This window comes from Balaenoptera acutorostrata, chromosome 3 (assembly GCF_949987535.1).
Source record: "Balaenoptera acutorostrata chromosome 3, mBalAcu1.1, whole genome shotgun sequence".
Lineage (NCBI taxonomy): Eukaryota > Metazoa > Chordata > Mammalia > Artiodactyla > Balaenopteridae > Balaenoptera > Balaenoptera acutorostrata.
The window spans coordinates 126,149,933-126,177,580 of record NC_080066.1 but is presented as its reverse complement, the minus strand read 5'-3'; the positions used below and the strand labels follow the sequence as shown (position 1 = coordinate 126,177,580).

Sequence of the window (27,648 nt, the reverse complement as noted above, 5' to 3'; positions counted from 1 at the left end):
CAATCTTTCCTCTCTTCTAGCTTTGCTGATCAGCTTTGCTGACCACATGTGCCTAAAGAAGCACTCTAAAAAAATCAATAAAGTTAAATTATTATATGTGATTATACAAATTACAACTCTCATATTCTTATAAATGGAATGATTTTAATCATAACCAAATGTATTAGCATTTATGAGATGATTACCAGAAACACTTTGCCATATCTTAAATTATTAACACTTAGAATTTTGTTACAAATAATTTAAAAACAAAAAACAAACCATATTTCTATAAAACTTCTCTTTAAGAAAGACTTATTAAAGATTGAATGATAGATAAACTTTCTGGTTATTCATTCCTGAATAACAAACTACTTCAAAACATCATAGGTTAAAACAACAACCATTTCATTTGCTTCTGATTTTTTTTCTGCAGGGAAGAATTCAAGCAAGTAACAGAGAGGGCCTAGAAGGGATGATGACACAGCAACAATGAACATATCTAGTGCCCATGTCTTGGTTTCTAAATACAACTCTTCCATAGAAGGAATAAGGATTTCTTGGAGAAATGGTTGATTCTATGGCTGGGACAGGACAACTACTAAATGAGCATAAAATATCTTGTAATACCAGAAAGTTAGGAACTAGTCCTCCCCCAACCACCCCCCTGCCCCCAACAAAAAGTGCATGTCTAAAGGATACAGCGGCCATTTTAAAGGAACTCCTGATGGCCAAAGCTGGAACAATCTGAGCAACAAAATTAATAATGATAGTATAGAACTTAACCCACAGGAAAAAATAATTATCCATTAATATAATAATTATCCATATTAATATAAAGAATTGAAAAAGTAAATTGGGGAGAAGAAACAGCTCTTCATTATAGAAGAATTCAAATTAACAAATGTAAAAGAAATGAGGGAAACAACAGACAATGATTAGGCAAATACTACAGGAATAACTGTTGTAGGCAAGAACCATCATTATATGCTAAAGTTAGTGGACAAAATATTTTGAGAATCAGGGTATTTGCATAGTCTCAAAGTATCTCCCCACTGGAACTCTCTATACTATTTTTGCAAATTTCCTAAAAGTCTAAAATTACTGCAAAACAAAATACTAAAAATAAAAAAGAATTCTGTCAGGGCATTGCAGTGACAGCTCGTCTCTGCTCCTGATGTCTAGAGTCTCAGACAGCTGGGAGCTTGCTGAAATAGCTCAACTGAGGCCGTGTGTCTGCACCCTCAGTTCTAGCTACCTACTGGCTCCTCCTTTCTCCTCAGCACGGTTAACTTGAGGCTCACCATGGCTAACTTAGGGTTCACCACATTCTATTGGTCAAAGTCAGCCTAGGGTAAGCCTAGATTCTAGGGAAGGGGAAATGTATCCTGCCTCTCAATGGGAAGAGTAGCAAAGAATTTGTAGCCATCTTTAATCCACAGCAATGAGGATATAAAAACAAGGTTTTCTCCTAGCATGACAATAATTATGAAGTTTAGAAAACCAATTGCTACCCCAAATTTCTCCCATTGAAAGTGATAACTGCCTAAGCAGTTGTCTTACAGCTACAGTATTGACATTTGGACCAGATAATTCTTTGTTGTTGGGGGGGCTCTCCTATCCATTGCAGGATGTTAAGCAGCATTCCTGGCCTCTATACACTAGATGCCAGTAACAAGTCCACTCCCCACACCCTCCAGTTAGAACAATCAAAAATGTGTCAATGGGCTTCCCTGGTGGCGCAGTGGTTAAGAATCCGCCCTCCAATGCAGGGGACACGGGTTCGAGCCCTGGTCTGGGAAGATCTCACATGCCACAGAGCAACTAAGACCATGTGCCACAACTACTTAGCCTGCGCTCTAGAGCCCGTGACCCACAACTGCTGAAGCCCGCACGCCTAGAGCCCGTGCTCCGCAACAAGACAAGCCACTGCAATGAGAAGCCCGCGCACCGCAACGGAGAGTGGCCCCCGCTTGCCGCAACTAGAGAAAGCCCGTGTGCAGCAACAAAGACCCAAAGCAGCCAATCAATCAATCAATCAATCATGTGTCAAGACATTGCCAAATGCCACCAAGTGGGCAAGATAGTCCCCAGTTGAGAAACACTGCTGTACAAGGGATCAGGGAGGAATATACTGAAAATATATTTCCTTACAAAGAAAGTTCTGGTTGAATCTGCATACATGTTTTGGGTGTGTTCACTATGTGAAAATTCACTGTGCTGCACACTTACATTTAATGCACTATGCTGTTCATATATGTTTGGGGGGGGCTGGTTATACTGCAATTAAAAGGTTTACTTAAGAAAATACAAAACCACATAAGGTTATAATTGGCTTTAGAAATGGTCCATCATTTTGTATTTCCTCTTTAACTTATAGTTTGCCAGTATATATAAAACATGGTACTCATACTGAAAATTTTCATTTCAAAGAATTTTTTACCATATTAATTATATAAATGATTATAACTATATATTCTCACAGTCAGACTCTGTTAACTAAAGTAATTACATTACCAGTTCATTTATTAAAACCCTGAATTATGATAAAAATGGCTTACCTGTATATATGCCTTTTGGATAGCTCCAAGTTCTTCACCAAGGGGAACAACAAGCTTTTCAACTCGTCTTTCATGAGAGTATGGCAAAATATCTGGAGAATCTTCAGAACGAATCTCTATCTGCCCAATTAGTAGATTAGTAATAACCTGTTGCACAGCCTACAGAAAATCAATTAAGTATGATTATATATTATATTACTTGTTAAATTTTTTAGTTTGTCACTAACAAAAATAAAATAGCAATAAGTTTTTGAAAAAAACATTAGAAATTTATATAATTAAATATTTTTTAAAACTACAAATTATAGCACATCAGGAGTGGCACAATAGGGGAGAATGCTTTTGAAACATCTTTCTTGCATGCCAAGCATCCAAGAGATAAAATGTCCAACAAGTTCCTCAAATGTATTTTGTGTTTTCCAATGGTAGTGTTATATCCTGTCAATATTTATAAAGACTCAGACAAAAGAGAAGTTTTAGATTAGCAAACCAAATCCCCAAAACATTATATAACAGTCAATTTTAGAGCCAGAACTAAAACGCAGATTTCCTGATTCCCTGGCAAATAGTTTTTTCCACTGATTTTTAATGGGGAAAACAGAGAAGTCCTGTTACCACTAAAAGATACAAATGTACCTTGGAAATACTTTACAAACTGACTTGTTAAGAAACTGAGGGCACAGGTCCTACGCTAAATCAATTATTAATAAATGAGTGGAGGGAATTCCCTGGCAGTCCAGTGGTTAAGACTCTACGCTTTCATTGCCAAGGGTGAGGGTTTGATCCCTGGCCAGGAACTAAGATCCCACAAGCTGCGGGTGTGGCCAAAAATAAAAATAAATAAATAAATAAATGAGTGGAATATTTTCCATTTAAATCAATATATATGATGTGAATGTATTTCTAGAGCTAAATTTCATTCACCAGAAGCTTATAAAGGAACTTAATTGTAAAAATAGGGAATTTAAGAAAAAACAAAAAACCTGTTGGTATAAACTGCTGTACCATTAGACCACAATACTACTGGGTGTGACGAAAAAAAGAAAGGAAGGGAGAGATAGATAGATGGACGGATGGAGGGAGGGAGGGAGGGAGGAAGAATCCTGAAAGTATCCAGAAATTAAGAACTCCTTTTTTTTAAACTAGTAAAGCCTCATGGGCTTAGTTTCAGACAAAAAATCCTCTAGGGCAAGAATCACATCTTAGTCACTTTTGTATTCCCAACACCTAGTATAGTGCCTAATACAGCAGTACACTATAGTTACTGAATGTCCACATACATTCAAACTCTAGAGTAAATATATGACCATTTTATAAAATTGACTAAGACTTCAGTATTTTTTTTCTTTTGGCCGCACGGCATGTGGGATCTTAGTTCCCCGACCAGGGATTGAACCCATGCTCCCTGTGCTCGTAGCACGGAGTCTTAACCACTGGACCGCCAGGGAAGTCCCAGACTTTAGTATTTTTAATCATTCATTCATTCAAGAAATATTTGAGTGGGCTTCCCTGGTGGCACAGTGGTTGAGAATCTGCCTGCCAATGCAGGGAACACGGGTTCGAGCCCTGCTCTGGGAAGATCCCACATGCCGCGGAGCAACTAGGCCTGTGAGCCACAATTGCTGCGAGCCTGCGCGTCTGGAGCCTGTGTTCCGCAACAAGAGAGGCCGCAATAGTGAGAGGCCCGCGCACCGCGATGAAGAGTGGCCCCCACTTGCCGCAACTGGAGAAAGCCCTCGCACAGAAACGAAGACCCAACACAGCCATATATATAAATAAATAAATAATAAAAAATAAAAAATAAGAAAAAAAGAATGTCTTTAAAAAAAAAAAAAAAAGAAATATTTGAGTAATTCCCACATGCCAGGTATTGAATTGGTGATGGAGGTATAACCAAGATAGACATAATCCCTACATTCATGTAGGTACTATTTTAGTGGAGCAAAAAGACAACAAATAAATGAATAAGCAAAAGAATGACAGATTGTGGTAGATATTAAGAAGAAAATAACAAGATAGGAAGAGTTGACTTTTCATAGATTGAGTGAATTTTTCTGAAGAGGTGATATTTAAGCAGAGACTTGATGACTAAAAACAATCAAGCATGTTTAAACAAGGTTGGGCAGAAATGATAGGATAGAAATTTCTAAAACTAATCGAGGCTATGGACAGAAGAAAAAAGTCTATGGCCTGGCAGAATTGAAAGCTACCTTTGAAATTATCCAGAACCTAACACAGAAGACCATTCAGAGCTACTAAATTAGAATGTCATGGGATAAGGCTCAAAATCTGCATGGGATAGGGCTCAAAACTTTTTACCATCCTCCAATAAAGGAAACCTGAGCTCCCTGGAGAAATGGTGGATTCCACAGTGGGGACAGGAAAAATACTAAATGAGCATAAAATATCTTGTGATGCCAATAAGTTAGGAAGTGTTCAAAACAAACACACAAACAAACAAAAGTGCATTCTAAAGGACACAGGAGCCATCTTCAAGGCACTCTCAATGGCCCAATCTAGAACAATCAAAATTATTAATGATAGTATTGGATTGTAGCCCATAAAATAAATATATATATATATATATATATATATATATATATCTCCATTAGTCCATATTGATGTAAAGACCTGAATTAAAAATAAATGAGGAGAGAAGACAGCTTTTCACAACAGAAGAATTCAAATTTTAAAATGTAAAAGAAATGAGGGAAAGAGGAAATAATGATTAGGCAAACAGCACAGTAATAATTGTTTCAAGCAAGAACCATCACTGGATGCTAAAACAGAATATTTACATAGTCTCATAGTATCTCCCCCACAACAGACTTAATTAAAAAGGGAAAAACAGTAGTTTTACAATGGAGAAACCAGAAAGTCATCATCTGAACCAAGTCAAAATTAACAGCACCAGTAATAAGACAAATCATCATGTATTCTCAGATACAATGCACTAAGAAAGGTACAGCATCACTTCTGGGGTATTCTTGCCCAAAATGCATACATAACCTCACTCCAATCATAAGAAAACATCAGACAATCCCAAATTGAGGGATATTCTACAAAATAACTGGCACCTACTCTTCAAAAGCATCAAGGTCATGGAAGACAAGAAAAGAATGAGAACTGTCACAGACTGGAAGGTACTGAGGAGACGTGATAACTAAATGCAATGTGGGATCACAGACTGGACCCAGAGCAGAAAAGGACCCTGGTGGGAAAACTGGCAATAGTCAAATAAGATTTGCAGATCAGTTACTAGTATTGTACCAATGTTAATTTCCTGGTTTTGACAATTTTACTATGGTTATGTAATATGTTAACAGGGGAAGCTGAGTGAAGGATATACAGAGACTTTAATTTTTGCAAATTTTCTGGAAGTCTAAAGTCATTTCAAAATAAAACAGTAAAAATTTAAACAACAGCTTTAGGTGATTCTTTGGCACACTGAAGTCTGAAGACTCTAATGTAGATAGTCTCCTACAACCATAGAAGAAAAGGTAGGCATCTTATATGAAATGCTGTACTCCTGATGTTAAACTAAATACTAGAATGGAAAACTGATCTGGTCACATACGAAAGTTCTTATTTTCTTAAACATTAATAAATTTTACTTACCTTTATATCACTACCTGGTGTGGCACTAAGAGCCAAGATTCTAAAGTGATTTGTATATCTGACTAGTTCTCTTACAACCTTAAAAAAAAACAAACAAACAATTCTTTAATTTCATCTGCCCAATACAAAAATAAAAATGATTCTGTTAAACAAGCTATTATATCTGATCCACTATCATTGTTCCTTATTTAGAGTATTGATGGGCTAGCAGATGGAACTATCATGTTATCTGAAGAGCAAATGATTTAGGTTTATACTCTATCCCAATCAAAAACACTTTAGGGTTTCTTCTATACATAAAGCTACGACATCAAGGCCTATACTGAGGTAAATCAAAATATTCAAAGGGCTAATTCAAGAGCAAATGGTAGAAAAAGATCAAGTTTATTCTCCATTTCTTGGGCCACAGTCTAGGCTTACAGCTATATCCATATGCACACTTGCCAGATTAAGATAAATCATAACACAAAACTAGAAAATAATTAAATACAGGAACTTCCCTGGTGGCGCAGCGGTTAAGAATCCGCCTGCCAATGCAGGGAACACGGGTTCGACCCCTGGTCCAGGAAGATCCCTCATGCCGTGGAGCAACTAAGCCCGTGCGCCACAACTACTGAGCCTGTGCTCTAGAGCCTGCAAGCCACAACTACTGAGCCCACGTGCCCCAACTACTGAAGCCCGCGAGCCTACAGCCCACGCTTCGTAACAAGAGAAACCACCGCAATGAGAAACCCTCACACCGCAAAGAAGAGTAGCCCATGCTCGTCGCAACTAGAGAAAGCCCACGCGCAGCAATAAAGACCCAACACAGCCAAAAATAAATTAATTAATTAATTTTTAAAAAAGTAAATACAAATGTGAAATTAGATTTGAAATGAAAAAAGTTTGTTTTAGGAAAGATTTTAAAGAAGTTAGATTTCATGTGTAAGGCTCACAATTTTTAAATTAAGTTTATTCATAAAAGAATAAGGCTGGGGTTTCCCTGGTGGCGCAGTGGTTGAGAATCTGCCTGCCAATGCAGGTCACACGGGTTCGAGCCCTGCTCTGGGAAGATCCCACATGCCGCGGAGCAACTAGGCCCGTGAGCCACAACTACTGAGCCCGCGCGTCTGGAGCCTGTGCTCCGCAACAAGAGAGGCCGCGATAGTAAGAGGCCCGCGCACCGCGATGAAGAGTGGCCCCCGCTTGCCGCAACTAGAGAAAGCCCTCACACAGAAACTAAGACCCAACACAGCCAAAAATAAAATAAATAAATAAATAAATTTTTTAAAAAAAGAATAAGGCTAATTTGGGGTAATTTTTAAAATCTAAATTCCCTTTTAAATCCTAAAACATTTTCTAAGGGGCACCAAAGCATCACTCTAGGCTTTACAATTTGAATTCAACACCCACCTGGTATAATCAATACTGGATAATTTGCCAGATTCCCATATGCCCCAATACAAGGAAAAAGGACCCCTAAGTAAACTGAGTCACAGGAACAGCTCTTAGTATCCCATAGTTCCACATTAGATGTAGGAAACTAAAAGCAGATTATTTTTTTTTAATTGAAGTATAGTCGATTTACAATACTGTCTTAGTTTCAGGTGTACAGCATAGTGATTCAGTATTTTTGCATATTATATAACACTATAGATTATTACAAGATAATGGGCATAATTCCCAGTGCTCTACAGTAAATCCTTGTTGCTTATCTATTTTACATATAGTAGTTTGTATCTGTTAATCCCATACCCTAATTTGTCCCTCCCCCCTTTCCTCTCTGCTTTGGTAACTACAAGTTTGTGCTCTATGTCTGTGAGTCTGTTTCTGTTTTGTATATACATTCATTTGTATTATCTTTTTAGATTCCACATATAAGTGATATCATATAGTATTTGTATTTCTCTGTTTGACTTATTTCATTGAGTGGCAAATGACAATATTTCACTCTTTTTTATGGCTAATATTCCAGTGTGTGTATGTGTGTGTGTGTGTGTCTCATATATATATATATATATATATATATATATATATATAAGCCACATCTTTTTAATCCAATCATCTGTTGATGCACATTTGGGTTGCTTCCATGTCTTGCTATTGCAAATGGTACTAAAACTAGATTATCTTAAAACTGCTCTGATTTCAACCCATGTCAAAGATGAATTCAATGAGACTCAAACTGAATATTGATTAATACTCAAAAAATATTATTTATGGAGTTTTTTAAAACATGATACAGAATACATTTAAAGATAGAACATTATAGGGAATTCTCTGGCAGTCCAGTGGTTAGGACTCTGCGCTTTCACTGCTAAGGGCCCAGGTTTAATCCCTGATCGGGGCACTAAGATCCCACAAGCCACAACCCATGAGGCACGGCCAAAAAAAAAAAAAAAAAAAAAAGCAGATAGAACATTATACTTAATGGAGACTTAAGAACAATCGTCCTAATTAAAAACTGATACAAGACAAAATGTCCCTGATACATTACTTTTTTTCCAGGAGGGATTCTCAAGCATTTTATAGAGGTGGTGTTGTGTTTGTAACCCAGGAAGCTACATTCTTCAACAAGCCATGTGCCTGTTGGAAACTATATCTGCAATATTCAGTGTAGTATAAACTCTTAGTGCTATTTAGATATTAAAGAAGTCAGTCATGTCTCATTGTACTCAGTGAAAGCATAAGCCTTGTAGTTAAAAAAAAAAAATCACCTGGGGCTTCCCTGGTGGCGCAGTGGTTGAGAATCTGCCTGCTAATGCAGGGGACACGGGTTCGAGCCCTGGTCTGGGAAGATCCCACATGCCACGGAGCAGCTGGGCCCGTGAGCCACAATTACTGAGCCTGCGCGTCTGGAGCCTGTGCCCCGCGACGGGAGGGGCCGCGATAGAGAAAGGCCCGCGCACCGCGATGAAGAGCGGTCCCCGCACCGCGATGAAGAGTGGCCCCCGCTTGCCGCAACTGGAGAAAGCCCTCGCACGAACCGAAGACCCAACACAGCCAAAAATAAATAAATAAAAAAAAAAAAAAAAAAAAAATCACCTAACGTGTAGAAATTTTTGGAAAATAAAATAAAGTTGATAAGGGGAGTTCTCTGGTGCCTAGTGGTTAGGATTCTGGGCTTTCACTGCCATGGCCTGGCTTCAATCCCTGGTCGGGGAACTGAGATCCTGCAAGGTGTGCAGCACAGCCAAAAAAAAAAAAAAAAGTTGCTAAATATAAGATAAATGTACAAAATGAATTCCATAGAGTTAGAATAAAATTTTTAAAATGCTCCTTTCAAGCAGATACTTTAACACATGGGTATTAATTTAACTTGGAAAAATATGAATAAATGGAAAATATATATATATTTCCTGGCTGAGATCAACTCTAGATGACAATTCTGGAGAAGATAATACAGAGATATGATAATACTTAAAAGTCCCCAAGGAAACTGCTTTACAAAATCACAAACTGGCAGTGAAATTCATCTCTTTGCGCTAAATGAAACAAACTTTCCCTCTACTCTTACTCTATACCCTCTCCCTAGTATCACCACCTATTATTGTTTTAACTACCTACCACTATATGGTAGTAGATCACTGCCTCAACGAGACTCTCATCATCTACATCTGACACTAATAGTCTTGTTAAAATTTAAAAAACAAACAACAGCAGAGACACTGATTTGAATGAAGGAGAGTATTTCCTAAAACAAGCAACAGCAGAGACACTGATTTGAATGAAGGGGAGTATTTCCTATCACCATCTGTTGAGATAATAGATATAAGGCTTTTCATAGTAATACCATCAGTAACTTCCATCATTAATAATTATTCCCCAAAATGCTCTTCATCAATATATTTACACTATAAAATACTTTTTAACAAAATTACCTGGCAATAAGCATAATTTCCAAGAGCTTTATGAGCTTCATCAATAACTAGACACTTTATTTCAGCAGCAGGACAAGCTCCTCTAGAAAGATCATTTACCATGACTTGAGGTGTAAGAAAATGGACTCTTTTACTGCCCCATATTTCCTTCCTGGTGAAAGCTTGAGTAGATCCTGTAAATAAAAGTGACATTGCACATTCTAAACTCCCGACTGTTATCTGTAAAATATAAATAACCTGGCCTATTTCCAGAATGCATTCCTGCTTTGGTAATGTGCTTTCGAGATGATAATTGGACAAATCATGGGAATGCATTTTAAAGATTTGTTGTGGTCCAGGTGTCAATGCTGGCTTTTACCGAAAACCACGACTAGACTGCCATTATAGAATTCCTACAAAATGACATACTATTTGAAGAGAACAAAATTCTTCAACTGGGAAATCCTTCTGCGGAAGAAAGTCAGGAAACCTCATGTTCACTTACCGATGGGGTATACACACATTATCACTTCAGAATGCTTCGACAAGATACAGGAATTCTCTGAAGATTGAATAAAGCAACCCTATTCATTAGAGCTGGACTTGCTACAAGTAGATGATATTTCAAGGGAGAAGACGTAAAATAAGCATATTGTGATCTAGGGACTATTCCACACGGGTCAGGAATTCCTTTAACGCTATTTCCCAGAACGCATACTTTTCCCTGGGTCCCAGATCTTAATTTCAAATTAGCCCACTTTTTCTAAAATACCTGTCATTTCGGCCATGTGGGACTGCGGGATACCCATCACCCGGTAGCAAGCCTCGATCTGCTGTGTCACCAAAGGTTTCGTGGGGGCCATGAAGACAACCTTGCCGGAGGGGAACCAGCGGTAGAAATTGTACATGACCACGGCGGCAATAAAGGTCTTTCCCAAGCCGGTAGGCAGACACACCAGCGTGTTGCAGAACAGAGCGGTCCTGGCGATGTGCAACTGGTAGTCCCGCACCGGGCAATTAGTAGGGTAAATCCACAGGGCGCCCGCTGAGGTGCAGAACCCGCCATTCTCTAGACTCAGCTGCCGCTCTGCTTCGTACACCGCGACCAGCAACACATCATCGTCCGACTCGGGCTGAGCCTCTGCCGCCTCCGCCGCCTCTGCTGCCTGTGCCGCTGCAGGAAAACTCGCCCCGGAGATGCCAGGGCTCTGAGGCCGCTCAGTTCCAGAGCTGCAACTCGGAGCCCCAGTGGATCGGGAGACTCTTGAGCCCCATGTCTGAAAAAGCGTTCTTTGCCGCCCGCTCATTAGGCCAACGACCACCGAAGGCCTCGCTCAGACGCCAGCAGCTGCTGCAGCTCAACAGCCTCCGTTCCAACCCCCATCGGTTATCTTCGCATAAAAAACACTAGAACTAGAAGGCGGGACTGAGGCCTGTTCATCCAGTTGAAAGTGCCGCCACTGAGTTTGCGTGGGGAAAATGATTGGCGGGCTTTCCGGAAACCCCCCGGCCCTCTCGGAGACGCATGCGCGTTGTTATGGAGCCACCCCAAATTTGGTCCCCTTGTCAATTTTTTATCGACTCTAAAGTTGGGTTCCGTTTCTAATGACGAGGTGTCCGGGCATCATTGCGAAATTGATGCCTCTTAAAATGATACAATAAATAAACTTGAGGTCCAGAAACAATGGATACCCTTTTTTTTTTTTTTAACTTAACGTTATTGAGACTCTAACTTGCCTTATTCCTTGTGGTTGGCCATGTTTTTAAATCGGAAGATGAGGTGAAAACAAACGTGTTTAGATAAAATTAAATAATGTGTCTTATTTCTCTATCCAGGCTGAGAAAACAAAACGCCAGGTCTCTTTCAGGAGTGGCAACCCATTATCTTAATATTTTGTATTGTTAAAAGGGAAGTGAATGGTTTGGTCCTGATATTCGTTGGAAAATCCGAAGGAAAAAAAGCAAGGCGTCCTGATGCTCCACCATTACATCTTCATAAATGATATAGAGCAGTAAGCGTCGGGGTGATATTATTCTACTCTAACGATAGCATTCTACCTCAGACTTGGATACAATTCCCGGCTTCTCCCCTCTAAAAGCGGCGATATCGAGTAGCCTCTGTAGATTTGTTTCTTCGTGTATTGAGGAAAAGTACACACACATCACGAGGTTGTTTGGACCACTAATAATGTCACCCCCTCATCACCACCATCAGCAAGCGCCATCCTGCGTGTAGCCACTTTACATTGTTTTATATGGTCAAGTGTCTGGACTTGCTTTTAGACAAACTGTTTATCATATGTTTGTATTTGGGAGGGGGAAGGGAACCGGTTGTATTTTAGTTTAATTTGTGTGAGTTTTAAAAGGAAAGTGGTGGAATATAGGTTGTTCCGATAGACAAGGACTGAGCCAAGTCAGATGTGAATCTTTAGGCTAGAACTAGATAAAATGAGATTAGATGTCTGAATGCTTTTGTTTCCTTTAAACAGATTAAAGACTTTAAATGCATAGCAGCTTGTCGGTAATAAACAAGTGTGGGTAATGGATGGTAAACAATCACTACCGTTGGAGGTCGGCGCCTCACAAGGGCTCCAATTAAGAGCAGCTGACAGCTTGCGGCTTTCTGCGTAGTCAGTTGCCGGGGCCACATCGGCTGGTTTTACCCCGGACTCAACAAAGAGGGCCGCGGAGCACAGCCTTGACGTCACTCAAACACTGGCCCCAATCCTGCCGGGTAGCGCCGTGACCCCGCCCCCTCGAGCTCCGAGCAGGGTCCGCGCCACGCCCCTGGGGCGGGGCGATGCCGAACCCAGGCGGGCTGGCTCAGTAAAGCGGAGGCACCGGGGGAAGATGGCGGCGGTCGTTCCGCAGCGGGCCTGGACCGTGGAGCAGCTGCGCAGCGAGCAGCTCCCTAAGAAGGACATTATCAAGTTTCTGCAGGATCACGGTTCAGATTCGGTACCGGAGGCGGCGGGGCGGCCGGGCTGGTGCGGCTGAGGGACACTTCACCCCCCCCCGTAGATGCCCATACATTCCGTATTCCTCCGTGCCCCCGCCCTCGCTCTCCAGCGGCCGGTGGCCTGGAAGGCCGGAGAGGTCCCGTGTGCGCTCCCGAACCACGCTCCCGCCCCTCGGGCCGCCCCTACTTGTGCGGGTGGAGCAATTTTACCTCTTGGGGCACGCAGCAGTAGCAGATATAGAACCTCATTGAGATGCTTGAGTGAGGTGGAGGCTGTGAAAAAAAAGGAACCCAGGAGATTTTGGGGGTTGAGGCGGGGGCCCGAGGACTGGAGGCTTGCATGAGATAGATCCCTGGCGGGGAGTGTGGGCTGCTCGGGAAATGAGAAGGGATGTGAAGATTTCGGTGGGAACGATGGTGCGATTTGCTTTTCTCATCAATTACCAAACACTGAACACTAATAAGTGTGATTTTTTTACAGTCTCGCTGTTTAACTTTAAAAATATGGACCCTTTAAATGATCTTTTCACCTTTATATTTAGGGGAGTTACATGAGTATTTCGGGTACAGTGGTCTCCCATTGTTATAAACAAACTAAGAAATCTATTTGGCATTCTTCCTACTTTTACGCCCTGCATTTTTCAGCACAGTCTCCATCTTAACCACCCTCTGTAGTCACAAGTTATTTTTGTCAGACGGCTTTTTTTCCTTCGGAAATTAATATAATTCATATCTCCTTAAATTGCTGAACGACTGTACAGTTTGTGTGCCCGCAGCATCTCCCACTTATCAGAAATAGAAGCAGTGGTCTAAATGTGGTTTATCTACGATTTTGAACTTAATTTCCAATAATCTCCCTCCTGAATAATAATTCTGACATCAGCAAATACTTATACAACATCTACAGCAAGAACCATACTCAGTGTTTGGGGATACAAGGGTGAAAATGAAAGACCATGCCTCAGACACCATTTTATACCATTTTAGTGGAATTATTTTCTCTTAAGCCAATCCACATTTCACTGAAACAATAGAGTAAATATATCATTTATTAACATGTAATGCCTCAATACTGTACTATATTCATCAAATTCTTATAAAACAAATCATCCCAAGGTGGAATCTAATGTAAAACTGGCCCAAGTTGTACAATTTCAAGAGACTTGGCTTGTCAAAATACTAATATACTAATACTAATATACTAATCTTTTAAATGCATATTCTCCAGTGTTCATTCACATATGTAAACCTATATTTGACAATCACTATTTTATTGATCATAAGATATCATGGAGATGTTTATATTTTGGATATCTTTCTGAAAACTTGCTAAAGAAATCACAACAGTGCTAAAGTAACTGATTGCTTCTGTTTAATCAAAATAGCCTTTCCCATGAGCCTTTATCGTTTACAACATTTCTCTAAGAGTGAGAGAGAAAAATGCAATAGTGATAGTTTCAGAAAAACTGCTTTATTGTAAGGTTAGAAGGTTAGAAAGGTTAAAAGATGCCAGAGGACAACTTTGAGAAAGTAACAAAATGAGGAATCAAGCAAGGACCACAAGGTAGAAGAGGAAGAAGAATAAAGTAAGGGAAACATGTACATGATTTTGAGATGAAGGTATTTTGGTATTCATCTGACAATTTAGTTTGATTTATTTGAGAGAAATGGAATTCTACTGTTAGAGTTATTAAATACATTATTTTATTAATCAAATAGGTAATATGTATTGAGTTCTTACTGTGTGACTGGAAATGGTTTATTACATTTACCCTTATAAGAAGCCTCTGACATAAGATGCTGTTATTAATCTTTCACTGTGATGCAGAAACGGAGTCTTTAGGAAAGCTTAGTCCCTTGTCTAAAATCAGACAGCTAGGATTTTAACCCACATGGTCTGACACCACAGCCTATACATTTGAACACTATATATCCAGCATTGTGTAACAGTGTTTCTGGGTGTGCCAAGAATGGGTTACACATATGTCAAGATAGAAATACCCAACATGGCTGGAGGCTCCCAGGGCACGGGCCAAGTAACATCCTGCCAGGAGCAGCTTTGCCCAGTTACCAAAATGTGCTTGCTGTGTAAGTGTGCTCTTCCATGAGTTCCATGATGGGAAAAGGGTTAGTACACACCAGTGTAACCACTATGCAATATTACAGTTCTAATCTTTGAATATTTCTTATAATTACCCAATATGGTTTTTTTTTTAATATTCCTTAAATCTTGTTTTTGTTATGTAGAGTATAAAATGTAATGTTTCATTTCTTTTATCAATAGTATGATTGAAAACATAATTGCTAACTCAAAAGTTCATTTTCTAATTTTAGACCCTTTCTTACATGAGGGAAATTATTTTGACTAACCAGCTTTTTTCTTTATAGTTTCTTGCAGAACATAAGTTATTAGGAAACATTAAAAATGTGGCCAAGACAGCTAACAAGGACCATTTGGTTACAGCCTATAACCATCTTTTTGAAAGTAAGGTGAGTATTGTTACATTTTATTACCAGAATATCATTTTAGATATTTTATTCCCAAAAAGAAGCTTTAAGTGCATTTATTTGCAGAATATGTTGACTTTTTCCACCTGCACTTTTTCTTAATTATAATCATAAATGGACTGTCAAATTTAGCATGGCTAATCTGTAATATGGCAGGATGTTTTGATATTTTGAAAGGGAACAGATTTTTTTTAAAATTTTATTTATTTATTTATTTATTTTTGGCTGTGTTGGGTCTTCGTTTCTGTGCGAGGGCTTTCTCTAGTTGCGGCAAGCGGGGGCCACTCTTCATCGCGGTGCGCGGGCCTCACTATCGCAGCCTCTCTTGTTGCGGAGCACAGGCTCCAGATGCGCAGGCTCAGTAATTGGGGTTCACGGGCATAGTTGCTCCGCGGCATGTGGGATCTTCCCAGAGCAGGGCTCGAACCCGTGTGCCCTGCATTGGCAGGCAGATTCTCAACCACTGCACAACCAGGGAAGCCCGGGAACAGATTTTTAAGGACACTGAAAAGTTTTAAATCTAAAGTAAGTTGCATTTCATTAATGAATTTAAAGTCTTGGTTAGACCTAGGCTGAGCCTTTAGAAAAGCAAATTTTAAGAAATTCTCCAATATATGTTAACTATGAAATGACCACCTTCCACACACACAAAAAGAATCTTTATTAAGGAATTGATTGGATAGTATTCATATCTGAGTCTGAATTGGTCTTTCTAAAGGTTACGGGTCTCATTACAGAATTTATTTTGTGAGATAGTTTGAGATTCATAATTTGTTGATTAAAATGCTTAATATAAGATTCTTCCTTTGTTCTTAGCCAGACATGAATATGATAAACTTTAGACCATTTTCCTTACAGCGTTTCAAGGGTACTGAAAGTATAAGCAAAGTGTCTGAGCAGGTGAAAAATGTGAAGCTTAATGAAGATAAACCCAAAGAAACCAAGTCTGAAGAGACTCTGGATGAGGTTTGTATAGAATGTATTCTTACTTGATTTCGCATGTGAATTTGAGAAAAAGTATTTGCTCTACAGCACTGAGTTCTCATAATAAGGGGTGGTTGAGTATGGCCACTTTCAGTGAGCCAAACACTAGTATGGAGTGGGTTATCTCCCTTGGATGTACTCCATAAGGAAAAAAAACCCTAAGAACCAGTGCTTTACAGTTAGTAAGCCTTTCCTGTGAAATACCTCTAGCTTTGTATTTTTTTTTTTTAAACATGTTCTCACTCATAGGGCCAAATCAGTACATTGTTTTTTTGTTTGTTTTTTGTTTTTAATTAATCAATTAATTTATTTACTTTTGGCTGCGTTGGGTCTTCGTTGCTGCGCTTGGGCTTTCTCTAGTTGCGGTGAGTGGGGGCTACTCTTCCTTGCGGTGCGCAGGCTTCTCTTTGTGGTGGCTTCTCTTGTCGCGGAGCACGGGCTCTAGGCACGTGGGCTCAGTAGTTGTGGCTCGTGGGCTCTGGAGCGCAGGCTCAGTAGTTGTGGTGTACGGGCTTAGTTGCTCCACGGGATGCGGGATCTTCCCAGACCAGGGCTCGAACCTGTGTCCCCTGCCTTGGCAGGCGGATTCTTAACCACTGTGCCACCAGGGAAGCCCTAGCTTTGTATTTTATATTGCCTCTATGTCTGGCCAGAACTTCTGAGCCCAGAAAGCTATTTTAAGGGTCTGTTCTATAGCCAAGTTGGACTGAGTGAAAGAAACTTCCTTTTGATTATTTTTAGCTTTTTCTGATGTACATGGTGTCCTAGGCAATATAAATAGTTAATTCGGGCCTGGCTGCAGGGTGTGGGTTCATCTGTCTCATCTTTCCCAACCCAGGTTTTATATTTTGGTACCAAGGTTTAAAGAGCCAGATAAAAGTATTTATTTCTGAAATTGGGAGATTGGGATTGACATACATACACTAATACGTATAAAATGGATAACTAATAAGAACCTGCTGTATAAAAAAATAAATGAAATAAAATTCAAAAATTCAAAAAAATAAAACATTTTTCCACCAGTGTCTCCATAAAAAAAAAAATCAACTATTTCTGTAAATGGACAGCCTTAGTAGAGCTAAGGACAGCTCTTTGAAAAGCCTCAGTAGAGCTAAATTGATGATTATCTTGCCACTTTTGATAATATCTTGCTAACAACTAAGCTCACTCATCCCTAGCAGTGTTAGTATCAGTGACAATAATAATAATAATTTGATAAATGTTTTATATACTGGGCAAATATTGAGCAGCTACTAAGGTAAATAGAGGTATAATAATTATTAGAAGGGTTACAAAAGCAGTTGGCAACATAGTTTATCTTCCAGAAAGAGTATTCCAGAAAATTAGAGTAAGGGATGTATGAGGTAGCAGATAATATATCAAGAGATTAAGAAAAAGAGCATTACAAATAAAAGTAAAAGCTGTAAGGGCTGGAGACAGTTTAGAGAGATTTCGTGAGAGTCCTAATCTATATCCTTTTCTTTAAGACCTCTTTTCATTTCATTTAACTGGTCAGTGTGAGCCCTCTTTTTTATGTACTCATTGTCTTCCTGCCTAGATTCCATAGCTTCTTGACCAGTACTTTGCTGGTCTCTGCTGTCTGCTTTCTCTGTTCATGCTTCAGGACTGCAGAGCAAGTATTGTGAAGAAAAATAATCATCAAACTTTTTACTGGGCTTTGTATACATTAATGCTTAATATCGGCCAAGCATGTTTTCTAGTTTCACTGCTACTCAGCAGCTTTCATACTATCCCTCGCTCAATTCCCCATCCACATAAACTACTTGACATTTTTCCAGAAGTTCTCAACCTTCTCTTATTCCTTTCTCATTATATACTCTTGTGTTCTATTTTACCAAAATATTAACATACATAGTTGTAACCATTCTCTTCTTCCCAGTTTAAAAATTCTCTGATCTTTGGTTTTCTTTTTCCTTTTCATGTCTCCCTCAGATCTAAGGCTCTCAAACATCTCCTTTTTCACATCTTCATCCATTCCTTTTTGATTCTCAAGCATTCCAAGGCCTCAGACCTGGAGTGTGGGAAAAGTCACTAATCTGCCTTCATTCTCTTTCATCATCATTCAGCCCCAAAATGGCTGTTCTAGTAAGCTTCCTAAAATATTTTGCAAACCACACCCTACTCAAAAATCTTCAGTAATTCTATACTGTCTAGAACTGCACTGTCCAATACAGTATCACTAGCCATACGTGGCTGCTGAGCACTTTGTGGCTACTCTGAATTAAAATGTGCCTTAAGTATAAAATATGCAATAAGTTTTAATATGATTTTTTTTAAAAATGTAAAATATCTCAACATTTTTATATTGATTACATGTTGAAATGTTATTAATGCATCAACTAGACAACTTAAAATTACATTTGTGACTCATTGTTTTTCTATTGGATTGCATTTTTGGCATTCAAAACCTTCCAATATCTGGCCCCTGCCCAGCTCCATATTTACTACTTCTATAGAAATATTCTTCTTCGGTCACAGATGTCTGCCCATTGTCTACTAAACTGTCCATACTTTTATTTCTTGCTTAGTGTGTCTCTCCTCTCAACTTCCCTATTTGTCAGTTCTGTGTCCCCTTCAAGACCCAGGTCATGGGCTCATCGCTTCCTCTGAAACTTTTACCATCCCAGACTTTACATAACTGCCAAAAATTTCTGTAGCACATGGTTATCTATATTATTTACCTCTACCTTATTCATCTTAATGCAGAGAACCTTGTCTAATAGCTCTTACTGGACTTTAAATAAATCAGTCATAGTCAATATATTTATTACCTATTATGTATTAAATAGTGTTAAGGAAAGTTTTCAAGTATGAATGAATATTGGACAGGAGAGAAAGTATAAGTTAGGTCAGGAACTCACACTCAGATGTCAGAAATGACTGTAAAAGTACTCAAGCCAAAAACTTGAGATTCATCCTTCATAACTCCTTTACATATAATCATCACCAAAGTCTGTTGATTCTGCATAAATATATCACAAAACTGCTCATCTTTTGTCATCCTCAATGTTGGCACCCCAGCATACACCTAGACTACTATACTAACCTCTTCCTATCAAGCCTCCCCACTTCCACTTTTGAGTCCCTATCCATTCCTCAACTAGGTCAAACTGATGTGTTTAGAACACAAATCTGATTTTGTAACTTCTTCGTTTAAAACTGGTAATTGGCTGCTTAGTGACCTAAAGATAAAAACCCAGATTCTTAACATGTGTTGTATGTCTTTCCAGCCTCATCTCATACCATTCTCTTTTCTTTCTTACCTTGCAGACTATACTATTTTCATGCTCTTCCCTGCTATGAAAATGCTATTCTCTGTTGTAAACCTTCCCCTACTACCTGAGTGACCTTCTTTTGTCCTTCAAGATACAGTGTAAACATTACTTCAGAGAACCCTCTCCCAGCCTATAGCCTATACTGGATTACATCACTGTGTCATTCTCATGTTAGCACCCTGTGCTTCCTCTTTAGGTCTCATAACACATACCTATACATACCTATACATATGTCTCATATACATACCTAGAGGGAGGGCCAGAACCATGTCTGCCAGCTTAGCTATGTATCTCTAGTTCCTAACATATAGAACATGCTCAAATATTTCTTGAATTAAGAATAATTATGTAATATACAGTTGACCGTTGAACAACATGGGTTTGAACTGCATGGGTCCTTTATAATATGCAGATTTTTTCCAGTAGTAAATACTGCAGTACTCCATGACCCTCAATCCTTAGTTGCTTGAATCTGCGGATGCAGAACCACGGATACGGAGGAATCATGTAAAGGGAGGGCCAACTATAAGTTATACATGGATTTTGGACTGCAGGAAGGGTTGGCACCCCTAACACCCAAAGTGTTCAAGGGTCAACTGTACTCTCATTTTTAGAGGCTATGCCGTGATCTAGTTAATTGCACCTATGATGATTACTCTCAAAAGTGCCTTTATCTCTGTGTCTAGAAGTTTCTAGCTCAGAGCCAGTCTCAGGAATGTAGTTCTTTTCCTCACTCTGGACTAAGAAATTGCTGCAAAGCCAGGAAATTACCTAAAAGCCAGGTCCATTCAAGCACATTAACTCCAGGATAGCTTGGGACTGATCTGACCTCCCACCATGAAGCAATCAGGTTCTTGCAATGAAACCCAAAATGAGATCCACCATTTTACAAAGTGTGTTTTATAGGTCCCAGAAGTTCCAGGTTGTTTTCATGTATCATCAAAAGCTGTACCTTGTGTCTCCTACTTGAAGATTCACAGTGTATATTAGCTAATGCATAATTAGCTCTGAGAAGTTGTGCAAAATAGAGGCATATTTAACTTTAATGCAGTATTTCCCAAACTTAATTATATTAGGCCCTTTTCTAACAATGCCAAGGTATGGGTGATCCATAAAAGACGCTTTGTGAAACACTGAAATTGAGGGCCCAAGTAGGCAGATTGCACCTTCACTGTTAAGACTGAGATATAGCCACCAATTTATTGTGTTTGCATTATTCTAGGACCTCTAATGTAGGTAACACAACATGCCCAAGCAACGTGGTACAACAAATGGGAAAATAATGGAATGACATTAAGTTTTAAAATGTGGCTATTATTTGCTAATCGTACCTTATCCACTCAATAGTTATCTGTAATTTCTTTAATAAAGTCTTGATATTCTGATATTCTCACATAATATACGTATGTTGTCATCCTCATTTTGTGGCTTTTAAATGTTTTAAATTAAAATTATTTTCAAATTTGGGATATATGTTAACAGTTTTTGTCAAGTCAACTATATTCCTTAAAAATCATTTATTTTTCTGATATAACAGGAAAGGATAGAGAAAACATAATTCCAACACCTAGAAATGAATGTTTAACATTTCAGAATATTTTTGAATATTTTCTATGTGTATATTTAAATAGTTGAGATTTTACTGTAGAACTTTCTACTGATTTTTCTCGTAATCTTATAAGAATTTTTCCACATTACTAAAAACTGACTATTATATTACCATAAATGTGTGGTTTTATTTTGCCATTATGTATAATAGTGTATGGAATAACTGCATAAAGATTTTTTCCGGGCTTCCCTGGTGGCGCAGTGGTTGAGAATCTGCCTGCCAATGCAGGGCACACGGGTTCAAGCCCTGGTCTGGGAAGATCCCACATGCCGCGGAGCAACTGGGCCCGTGAGCCACAATTGCTGAGCCTGCGCGTCTGGAGCCTGTGCCCCGCAACGGGAGGGGCCGCGATAGTGAGAGGCCTGCGCACCGCGATGAAGAGTGGCCTCCGCTCGCCGCAACTAGAGAAAGCCCTCGCACAGAAACGAAGACCCAACACACAGCCAAAATTAAATAAATAAATAAATAAAAAATTTAAAAAAAAAAAAAAAAGATTTTTTCCTAAGTTTCAAATCACTTCTTGAGTATATATTTGTACACAGAGAATGATCATACTTTTAACACTGTAAAATCGCATTGCAAAGAGATGGCACCAGTTTACACTGCTAGCAGTAGACCCCTAAGGTAACGTCTCACTAAAACAAGCTTGGAATGGGTCAGGAAGAAAGTTAAGGCTTACTTTTGTAACATACTTTGTATTCAAGCTATAGATGTGACTTTCTTTTGACTTAGGGAGGCAGCCTAGCTTTAGCTAAAAGTTCTAATCCTTAAGACTCTGAATTGGATAGGGCTTTATACCCTATCCAGGCCTCACTTCTTTCTCTATAAAAGATGGGGAAAGAACTGCCAGGTTGCTGTATGGTTAAATGAATGGACATAACAAAATGACTAGTATAATACCTGACATTCCATATGTGCTTGAGAGGTAGTAAAGTGGTTAAGAGCTTGGACTTTATAACCAGGCTGCCTGGTGTCCAATCCTACACAGCCACTTTGGAGTTCTAGGACCTTAAGCAAGTTACTTATCCACTCTATCCTTTTGTTTCCTTATCTGTAAAACAGGGATAATAATAGTACCTACCTCATAAGGCAGAGTTAGTTTCTGTAAAACATTTGGAATGTTCTGTAGTATAAAATTCTATATATTCTTAAGTTTGCCTAAGAAATTGCTTTCCTTTCATAGATTCCTCACTAATGATTAGATGAACCCTTAGCTTATTTTTTTTAAAAAAAGACCCTGATAATCCTGCTTTGTTCTAGGAAATATGCCTCTTATGGTAATTTCTACAGATAATTCCATTCATTGTGTGAACTTATTTTCAATTCAAGTCCAGGAACAGATGCAATATTACTTGTATTTATTCTAATTGGATATAATTCAAATATTTAGTAATGCCAATTATTGGTGCTAACACAACTCAAATCTTTGAAAAGATGTCACAATGATTTAATGCCTTATAATTTTATAGGAATTAAAATGTAATGATATTTCTAACCTTGGGAAATAACTGGATTCATTTTATGGTTTGATGAATAATTAATCTTGTCAAAAGAACATTGGTTTCCAAAGAAGCTGGAAGTTATTTGAAATTATAGGTGTGCTAGTTACTAATATTCTCATCACAGACTTGAAATGAGATAGTGAGTTTTTTAACTCAGTGGTGAACCAGAGGCAAAATAGTTTGTTACCAAATCTGTGAAATTCTTGTGACTGGACTTAGGTCACAGTTGGCTGTATAAGTATTGTCTTTGTCATCCTTCTAAAAAAAGGACATGAATTAACAACTCTGTGTGTTGTTTTTGTTTGTTTCTAGGGTCCACCAAAATATACAAAATCTGTTCTTAAAAAAGGAGATAAAACCAACTTTCCCAAAAAGGGAGATATTGTTCACTGCTGGTATACAGGAACACTACAGGATGGGACTGTTTTTGATACTAATATTCAAACGAGTAAGTCTAAATGTAATCTTATCTCTTTGGCTTTAGGGCATGCCAAATATTTGTGTTGGCAGTACCTTTCTTCTTGGCTGTCATTTTTTTTCCAGAAGTCTTTTACACCTGTGATTTACTTGTAAAAGGTTTTCAGTTCACTACTTGGCTGGGTGTAAATGAAGACCTTTTGATCATTGAAAAGCAAAAAATAAAGCAGCTTAGTCTAAACTTTGTTAATGCCCCAAATTCAGGCTTTTGTATTTTAATATAAAAGGCAGAATAGTGTTATTTTAATGGTGTAAATATAGGTCCTTTCCGTCTCCCTCCTTTAGACCATAATTATTTTTACATCCAAAATTTTCTTGATGAATTACTTGGCTTTCTGAATTTTTATTTCTTTTCAGATGCATAGCATGGTAAGTTCTGAAATCAATTTAAAGACCTAAATCACTGTGTTTTTCAATTGGAACTTAACTTCATTATTAATTATAAAGAAAATCTGTTTTACAGGTTCGAAGAAGAAGAAAAATGCCAAGCCTTTAAGTTTTAAGGTTGGGATAGGCAAAGTTATCAGAGGAGTAAGTAAAAACTGGCCATGAACCAGCAGATATTCTGGCATATGCGACTTGTGGTATGGTAACATAAAGAATTAGGTTTGAGAATAAGATGAAAACAGTCTTTCGAGTCTCACAAATCAAGTGCTATCATTGCTAACTGATCTGGCACAAATTACGTTCTCTGGATCTCAGACAGTACAGCCTACCTCAAGGTTGCTAAAAGATTAAGTAGGAGGCTTCCCTGGTGGTGCAATGGTTAAGAACCCACCTGCCAATGCAGGGGACCATGGTTCGAGCCCTGGTCCGGGAAGATCCCACATGCTGTGGAGCAACTAAGCCCGTGCGCCACAACTACTGAGCCTGAGCTCTACAGCCTGCGAGCCACAACTACTGAGCCCGTGCGCCACAACTACTGAAGGCCACGTGCCTACAGCCTGTGCTGCACAACAAGAGAAGCCTCCGCAATGAGAAGCCCCCGCACCGCAACAAAGAGTAGCCCCCGCTCACTGCAACTAGAGAAGGCCCGCGCACAGCAACAAAGACCCAATGCAACCAAAAATAAATAAATAAATAAATATTTTTTTAAAAAAGATTAAATAGGTATAACTTAAAGCACATAATAGACTCAAATATTATTTCCTTCCATGCCTGCCCCTTTTATTATTTTTTTCTTCGTAATTGCCAGAATGTTTGGCTTTCTAAATTTGATTCTTATAAAATATTAAATAGCTGTTGTACCACTGAAGTACTGATAGAAACTTCTAGGAGTCTTTCCTGTGGCCGTCTCACAATTTAGGCTCAAACACCAAAAGTATCTTTCAAATGTTAAGTATGCCTTTACCCACCCTTACATGTGAGAGATAACAGAAGGAAACTCTGAAAAAAGGGGAAGTTAGACTTGAGCTGTACTGACCATTGCAGTGTACAGTACAAAAGGAGATGAAAGAGCAGGACATCAAACATTAATAACCAAAATGCCTATTTAAATGCAGTTATGAGAACCCTTAATGTGTTATTCTTTGTACTGTGGTAAAACCTAAAATATTGTTCAATCATATCCAGAGCCCAAAATAGAATATAAAACACCTTGAAACTAAAGGTTTAGTTGAAAATCACTTTTAACTACTATCTGATTATACCAAGTTGATATATCAGGTTGAGCTATTTTTCTGTTTCTGTAACTAAAATGTTTACTGGTAAATTTGTTCTAGTCAACCATACTCTTAATTTCCAGTATGTGACAGATCTCTATCATTCGAGCTTTATGTAATTGTTACATTTCAACAGAGTATATGATACTAGTAATATATTCTGTATCCTTGCATCATATTGTTTTTGGTAATTTGGCTTTAAGATCCAAATTTGTACAAAATGACATTATATCATTTTGAAAAGTTCAAGTATTTACACTAAAAAATCGTTTAATGTGTCCTTAACTTTTTTCATTGAGGAAATAAAGGACAAATTTAGAGACTCACCCAAGGACATTACCTTAGGACATAATGAAATCCTGTAACAGAATGCTTTGTATGTAATCTTGCCTTTCTTCTGGCTTTGCATGCTTTTGTAAAGTATCATTAGTTTTGATTTTATGTTCTTGCCTTTAGTGGGATGAAGCACTCTTGACTATGAGTAAAGGAGAAAAGGCTCGACTGGAGATTGAACCAGAATGGGCTTATGGAAAGAAAGGACAGCCTGATGCCAAGTATCCTTTTTTCCTTTGTAATTAAAAGAAAAAAATCACTAAGAAAGATCACTTGAAGGTATGTAAATGCTGTCCAGGTTAACCTCTAGATCAGAGATCCTGTCCAGACCAGTCTTCCTGATATTTAGATGCTTTTGTGTCAACACCGCCAATATACACAATATTTTCTACTGTTACAAAGTATTCTAACTTGAGCTGGAGTCTTTTTTTCTTCCTATTTAAGCTCTTAATTTTCAAGACCTAAACTGAGGTTTAAGTTTCCATCTTTGAAAAGCTACTATTAATGTTTGAAGGGTTTATTTCAGGGAGTTAAGATGCTCAATACAAACAACTGTAGTAAACTGCAGGATTCAGATATGGCTCATGGTAATTTTATGCTTCCATATGATTTCAGGCAATTAATTGGGTACTCAAAGCTTAGAAATGGAACACGTTGGGGATAACCAGTTGTGAAATGAAGGAGACCACAGGTCCAACATCATAGTGTAAGCATTTGTGATTATAACTAGTGACAGTACTTTTCTGATAGGCCCAATTTGTGAACATTAAAAAAAAGAGAAGAGCCATGACTCCAGTCTATTACGACCAGAACAATCCAATAGCTAAGTAGGAAGGTAGTTTAGTTGTTGGTTCCATTCCCAGTGGACTAGTTGGACCAGTTAGAGTGAGTCTGGGGATTAAAAAATTGTAAGTCCTTTCTAGTCTTATCAGTTACAGTTACTTGGGAATGTAATAGCCTTCTTCTCAGCCTATCAAAATCCCATGGCCAACTGCAGCTCCCTCTCGTGAAGTATCTCAAGACCAGTCAGATAAAAATCACCGTTCTCTGAATTCAACATCTGAAAATTCACAGCAAATATCAGGTACTACCTCATATGAACTTTGATTTAATGTAACTTATACAACCAGCTAGATGGAAATCACTTGGGGCAGGGGTGGGGAGTACTGAGTAGCAGCCTTCATCAAGCAGTGGCTAACTTGGCAGTACTAGACAGGCATCCAGGTAAGGAAGATCCTAGTTCAAGCTGAATTTATCTAGTCAGACTTTATTGACAGGTTATGACCTCCATTCACAAAAATACTTTTAGGAACCTCTAGGTTCCTATGTACTAGCCCCTGAGTCAACTATAAAGCCCTCCCTTTGGAGTTAATTACCAGTATTCAATATACATAATTCTTATTATTTTATTATTTATTTATTTTTATAAATTTGTTTATTTTTGGCTGTGTTGGGTCTTCATTGCTGTGCGTGGGCTTTCTCAAGTTGCGGCGAGCAGGGGGGGGCTACTGTTCATTGTGGTTCATGGGCTTCTTGTTGCAGGGCATGGGCTCTAGACGTGCGGGCTTCAGTAGTTGTGGCGTGCGGGCTCTAGAGCACAGGCTCAGTAGTTGTGGTGCACAGGCGTAGTTGCTCCGCAGCATGTGGGATCTTCCCAGACCAGGGCTCCAACCCGTGTCCCCTGCATTGGCAGGCGGATTCTTAAGCACTGCACCACCAGAGAAGTCCCATAATTCTAATTTTACACTAAGGGGAATGAGGGGAGAGGCAAGTTTTATCAAGTAAATTTACCTTGACTTCTTCAACAGAATTCCACCAAATGCAAAACTTATTTTTGAAGTGGAATTAGTGGATATTGACTGAAATAGTAAAGACATCAGCAACAATAAAACACAGCCTTGAAGAAACTTGGGTGTCTAGAACTGGTTACTACTGTAAGGGAAGAGTCAACTGGAAAATTCAAGAAGTTAAGTTAGAACTTGTTTACTTGATCCCCAACTTCTAAGAAATGTAATCCATTATAAATCCTTGAAGTTTAAAATATTTTACTACAGCTGTGTAGAATATCACTTAAAGAGAACTGACTTGCCTTTTACCTCATGTTGTAAACTAAAAGGCTCAATAAAAATTTATCCTATATCTTGATTTGTGTTGTGTAAATATATTAATGTTCTGATTAGGTTAACCAGTACTAAGACTTCATCAAACCTGGGAGTAACAGTAAAATTGTCTGGACAGCTTTGCCAGAGACAATCAATCATCTTAAAAATTTTTAAATATTTGTGTATAAGGAAGGCAAAAGCATAGAGATTGAGAGGAAGC

At 38.6% G+C, this 27,648-nt stretch overlaps 2 protein-coding genes across 6 annotated transcripts in view; one reads left to right on the top strand and one right to left on the bottom strand.

Annotated features, from left to right (window-relative positions):
- Positions 1–11,479, bottom strand: part of FANCM (FA complementation group M) — a 57,962-nt gene extending 46,483 nt beyond the window's left edge. For 4 of the 5 annotated variants that reach the window (XM_057542618.1, XM_057542620.1, XM_007182012.2 and 1 more), the window contains exons 1-4: positions 10,770–11,479; positions 10,019–10,191; positions 6,159–6,236; positions 2,541–2,699 (exon numbers count right to left, since the gene is read on the bottom strand). In XM_057542618.1, the coding sequence (XP_057398601.1) occupies positions 2,541–2,699; positions 6,159–6,236; positions 10,019–10,191; positions 10,770–11,304 (945 nt within the window). In that variant the 5' untranslated portion in view covers positions 11,305–11,479. The remainder of the gene's footprint in view (positions 1–2,540; positions 2,700–6,158; positions 6,237–10,018; positions 10,192–10,769) is intronic. The other variant, XM_057542619.1, reaches the window with a different exon arrangement.
- Positions 11,480–12,798: 1,319 nt separating this feature from the next.
- FKBP3 (FKBP prolyl isomerase 3) lies at positions 12,799–27,471 on the top strand. Its single transcript, XM_007182010.3, has 7 exons — positions 12,799–12,955; positions 15,345–15,446; positions 16,323–16,430; positions 23,168–23,303; positions 23,796–23,863; positions 25,450–25,547; positions 27,135–27,471. Exons 1-7 carry the CDS (start codon positions 12,848–12,850, stop codon positions 27,187–27,189), a joined length of 675 nt encoding a protein of 224 aa, XP_007182072.1. The 5' UTR covers positions 12,799–12,847; the 3' UTR covers positions 27,190–27,471.
- The last annotated feature ends 177 nt before the right edge of the window (positions 27,472–27,648 follow it).